The sequence below is a fragment of the Montipora foliosa genome, chromosome 12, assembly GCF_036669935.1.
Source record: "Montipora foliosa isolate CH-2021 chromosome 12, ASM3666993v2, whole genome shotgun sequence".
NCBI lineage: Eukaryota > Metazoa > Cnidaria > Anthozoa > Scleractinia > Acroporidae > Montipora > Montipora foliosa.
The window spans coordinates 22,256,901-22,262,322 of record NC_090880.1 but is presented as its reverse complement, the minus strand read 5'-3'; the positions used below and the strand labels follow the sequence as shown (position 1 = coordinate 22,262,322).

General features: G+C 39.8%; 1 protein-coding gene across 1 annotated transcript; it reads right to left on the bottom strand.

The window, feature by feature from the left end:
* Positions 1 to 503: 503 nt before the first annotated feature.
* On the bottom strand, positions 504 to 2,902 carry LOC137981014 (uncharacterized). Its single transcript, XM_068828389.1, has 2 exons — positions 1,205 to 2,902; positions 504 to 1,064 (listed from the first exon to the last, which is right to left on the bottom strand). Exons 1-2 carry the CDS (start codon positions 2,900 to 2,902, stop codon positions 504 to 506), a joined length of 2,259 nt encoding a protein of 752 aa, XP_068684490.1.
* Positions 2,903 to 5,422: the final 2,520 nt, after the last annotated feature.

The following is a 5,422-nucleotide window of genomic DNA, read 5'->3' as shown; positions in this document are numbered from 1 at the left end:
TGGGACTCCAAATCTAGGCCCTTCTCTTCCTTCATTAGTTTATTTGTTGGAATCACGTAATAACTGAAACAACATTAAAACTAAATTATAAAATAGACAGAGAAGCGTAGCAAATGATATGGTTAAAGACATCCTAAATAACCTCGTGCAGAAGTGATAACATGAAGCTGTGATAGGAATAACATATAAATTTTGTAATAAAAACTAACGATAAAAAGTCACGACGTTTCGACCCCTCGGAGGTCATTTTCAAGTGGGAATAAAAGTTTTAAGAATTAGCATAAATATGTAAAAATATGTAAAAACTAGATAAAAATGCGGCGAACGCCGAAATGTGATAAAATATGTACAAAAGTGTAAAAAGTGCTAAAAATATATGGAGTAATGAACGGTAGCTAGAGATAAACAATAGACAAAAAATAATTAATTACAAGAACTGTTCTAAACAAATAATTTGGCGCGGATAGAGTCACACTGTTTGTTTAGCGATGGTTTCAGTTCTTTTATAAAAACATTTCAAAAACAAGACAATCAAACTTGTTCTGGCACTTTCTCAGGATTCTTAAACTCTTTGCGATGTTGTTAGGTTCCAATGCATGTTTCTCTCTCAGATGGTCGCCGATGGTTGCCCCTTTGTGCTCTTCAATGCGCTGGTGAAGGTGCCGGCAGGTATATCCGACATAACCTGCGTCGCACAGGTCACACTTGAATTGGTACACAACGCACTGTTGGCTTACAAGGGGTGGCTTCTCTTCACGGACCCGGATCTCTTCTTTGATCTTTTTGCTCGTGTAGACAGGGGTAATATCCGCACTGATCTTACGGCTTAGGTCGGCAAGTTGTCTCCGTACGGCGTTCGCAGATTTTTGATCCTTGAAGGGCAACACGACTCTGATTGGGTCCCCACGCTTCTCATCAACGTGGGTGCGTGATTCCTCGGAAACTTGTGAATCAACGAAAAGGCGGATGGTGGACTGCACATGATCTTCAGGATAACACAGACGGGAAAAGATCTCTTTGAGGCGTTCACATTCCTCGTGAAAAGTCTTCCATGTAGACGAGAGCTTAAACGCACGGTTAAGCATGGTATTATCAGTGACCGTTTATATCTCGCGTCAACGTGGCTGTGATAATGTAACAACAGTCCGGTGTCAGTTGGTTTTCGGTACACCGTTGTGTTCAGGTAGCATCCATTCCTGATTACGTTCATTCCAAGAAAGGGTAGTCTGCCATTTTCTTCGAGCTCCATTGTGAAATCAATAGAAGGGTGACTGTTGTTTAGTGTCGTTAAGAAATCTATAGCTGCTTCAACATCAGGCATTGCGCTAAGGGTGTCATCAACATAGCGCTTGTAAAAGGCGGGCATCTTGTTTTCTGTTTCCAGCTGTTTCTCGATGTTACACATGAAGGCGTTTGCCATGAGAGGCCCCAGCGGCGAGCCCATTGCCACACCGTCCACTTGTTCGTACAAGTTTCCTTCAAACTGGAAAAGCTGATTTTTGGTGGCGATTCTTAACAGTTCTATCAGGGCCTGCTTTGTGATATTAAGATCGTGTTCTTTGTTGAACCAGTCCTTCTCAAAGGCTCTCTCTGCAATACTCTCAATGGTTTCGTCCACAGGAACATTAGTAAAGAGTGATGACACATCATACGACACCAAAACATCATGCTCTTTGATTTTCATTTCACGGAGTTCGTCAGCAAAAACAAAAATGTCACCGACGGTATGGTCGTTGACGGACAAGGGCTTTAGCTTTTCGTCCAGCCACTTGGCAAGTTTATAATTGTATGTTCCTGTGGCAGATAAGATGGGACGCATGGCTAACTTCTTCTTGTGGGTTTTAGGAAGACCGTACAGATGTGCGAGCCTGGAACCCTTTTGGACTACTGAGTCGGCGATGTTTTTGGGTAGGATCTTTTGTACAGTCGACGTCAACTCCTTCTCCTTTTGGAGTAATGGATGGTAAAATTTCGGAGGTCTACCTCGTGTTCTTGGTCTCTCAAGGCTTACTGGTGCAAATTTTTCTTCGTCATTAATGGATGATTCTTTCAACAGACGTACGTAGTCAGATTTATCCATTATAACCACGCCTGAGCCTTTATCCGGCTTTGTGATAACAATGTCATCCCTCTTCTTAAGTTGACTTATTGCTCTCAGCATTGCTTTCGGTGGTGTTGGACCTTTACGTTCGCTGTAATTGAGTGCAATAGATCGCAGTGTTGCAGCTGCTAGTTCTCTCTCGTTGCTGTCTTCGAGTTTCGGTTCTAGTTTCCAGTAAGCCTTCTCAAACGTTGCATGGATTTCTCTTGATGATATTCGCTGTGGCAGTGCAAAGTTTAACCCTCTACACAACACCAACTTTTGGAAGAAGGATAGCCTGTACGAAGATATGTTCTTAATGTGCTCATCAATGTTCGTGTCGGCGTTCAGAAGTCGTGCGATCTTTTTAGTGTGAACGCTCATCTGTTGTTGATACTGCTCATTGCGAAGGAAGACAATCGTTTTGAGAATGCAGATAAAACGAAGAGGCAAGCATTCTTCTTGGATTTCTCGGTAAACCTCTCTGATTTCTCTTCTTAGCTCTGGTAGATGCTTGGTTTTTTGGCGAAGCTCTTCACTGACGACATTCTGCTCAAACGCTGCTGATGATCGATTCCATTTCTCAGATTTAGTCTTGTCAACTCTCGCAAATGTAGGTGTCAGGTCAAAGTTTTGACATAGTTTTAAAAATTCAACTGCGGTCTCAAAGTTTACTTGTTTTATGCTGCACTGCTCAAGTCTCCTGAACAAGTGGAGCTGGTTATCGCGTTTCAAAATCTTAATCAGAAGTCTTTTAGATATAGATTTTGTAATAAAAACTAACGATAAAAAGTCACGACGTTTCGACCCCTCGGAGGTCATTTTCAAGTGAGAATAAAAGTTTTAAGAATTAGCATAAATATGTAAAAAATATGTAAAAACTAGATAAAAATGCGGCGAACGCCGAAATGTGATAAAATATGTACAAAAGTGTAAAAAGTGCTAAAAATATATGGAGTAATGAACGATAGCTAGAGATAAACAATAGACAAAAAATAATTAATTACAAGAACTGTTCTAAACAAATAATTTGGCGCGGATAGAGTCACACTGTTTGTTTAGCGATGGTTTCAGTTCTTTTATAAAAAACATTTCAAAAACAAGACAATCAAACTTGTTCTGGCACTTTCTCAGGATTCTAAAACTCTTTGCGATGTTGTTAGGTTCCAATGCATGTTTCTCTCTCAGACTTTGTGCGTTTAAGCTCTCGTCTACATGGAAGGCCTTTCACGAGGAATGTGGCTGTGAGAGATCTTTTCCCGTCTGTGTTATCCTGAAGATCATGTGCAGTCCACCATCCGCCTTTTCGTTGATTCAAAAGTTTCCGAGGAATCACGCACCCACGTTGATGAGAAGCGTGGGGACCCAATCAGAGTCGTGTTGCCCTTCAAGGACCAAAAATCTGCGAACGCCGTACGGAGACAACTTGCCGACCTAAGCCGTAAGATCAGTGCGGATATTACCCCTGTCTACACGAGCAAAAAGATCAAAGAGGAGATCCGGGTCCGTGAAGAGAAGCCACCCCTTGTAAGCCAACAGTGCGTTGTGTACCAATTCAAGTGTGACCTGTGCGACGCAGGTTATGTCGGATATACCTGCCGGCACCTTCACCAGCGCATTGAAGAGCACAAAGGGGCAACCATCGGCGACCATCTGAGAGAGAAACATGCATAGGAACCTAACAACATCGCAAAGAGTTTTAGAATCCTGAGAAAGTGCCAGAACAAGTTTGATTGTCTTGTTTTTGAAATGTTTTTTATAAAAGAACTGAAACCATCGCTAAACAAACAGTGTGACTCTATCCGCGCCAAATTATTTGTTTAGAACAGTTCTTGTAATTAATTATTTTTTGTCTATTGTTTATCTCTAGCTACCGTTCATTACTCCATATATTTTTAGCACTTTTTACACTTTCGTACATATTTTATCACATTTCGGCGTTCGCCGCATTTTTATCTAGTTTTTACATATTTTTACATATTTATGCTAATTCTTAAAACTTTTATTCTCACTTGAAAATGACCTCCGAGGGGTCGAAACGTCGTGACTTTTTATCGTTAGTTTTTATTACAAAATCTATATCTAAAAGACTTCTGATTAACATATAAATTTGAGGGAAAAATAATTACACGTGTACAATCAAATAAGAAAAACTACGAACATTTACAAGCGCTAAAGAAATCACTATAAATCATACCTATTTCCCCCGTCAATCAGTGTCCTAAGCAGGATTCGTGCCTACAATTTGCGTAACACCTGAAAGATGTTCTACTTGGATAAGCTGGAGAACTAACCTCGCAACTTCAGGAAATAGGCCAGGGAAGAAATCTTTGTAAGGATTCTTGGATTAAGTACCCTATCTCGGATTTTCCAAAAGAAACGCTACCTATATTATAGAAAAATCAATTAAAGATGATTGTTCCATAACCTCATTCCCTTTTATAGTATATGCACATTTGTTTTATTAAGTACACAAGAACTCCTCCATGTTGAAAGAAATAACCTTGGAGCAATGTGTAAGAGAACCGTCTAATTCTACGCGTGGCAGAGTTTTGAGAGACGTTCTTTTATAGAATTCATTTTGCTGCATCATTGATATGTTTCATTGGCCCTGCATGGCCTCGTCGGAGTTGGTGGCAATTAGGATTGTCTATGTATGCATTTATGTAAATGTCCAAATGCTTATGACAAAAGCGAAAAATAAATCTGCTTCTTTATGATTATATTGTTTTCGGCGATTATATTTTATTTGCTGACGACTTCAAAAAGCCGTAAATTTCGAACCCTGTAAAAGAAATATGCAATAATGAAGAGTTATCCTTTTGAGAAAAAATTAAAGCTATCCAGAAGACGCTAAATTAGAAACCGATTCCGGTGATGACATGCAACGAGACTCCTTTCCTAAGAAAATAGAAATAAACTCACGCTTGATTTTTTTTCAAGTTGTCAAAGCCCAAGAGTGCGTAGACGATGTCTCGGGTTTAAAACATCAAAGTCCATTGATGTCTTTGACGTAATTAGGACGGTTCTTAGCATTTGAAAAACCTTGAAAACATCACCAAGTGAGAAATGTTGCTAAACGAAAACTAAGAAACAGGAGGGACTTATTGCTTGCAGTAGTCTATGGGTATATTTACTCAACTTAATCGCTTGAATGCAATATTACAGGGAATTCAATTGCCAATGACACAGCAAATGTCAAAAAGCTTGAACCCGGCTGCAGCCTCTGGTTTCTCAACGTAGAGACCATCATGTACAACGGTTATTTTGTGATCACTTTGCAGTTTTTAGAGAACAAAACCCATAGACTAACACGTTCAATGCAAACAAGAATGCAAAAAT

Bases quoted from the DNA above. Each gene is read 5' to 3' on its own strand.
- LOC137981014 (XM_068828389.1), bottom strand. From the start codon at position 2,902: ATGACCTCCGAGGGGTCGAAACGTCGTGACTTTTTATCGTTAGTTTTT. The intron at 1,065-1,204 runs GTAATCAGGAAT...CGTGCGTTTAAG, and splicing joins TACCCTTTCTTGGAATGAAC to CTCTCGTCTACATGGAAGAC.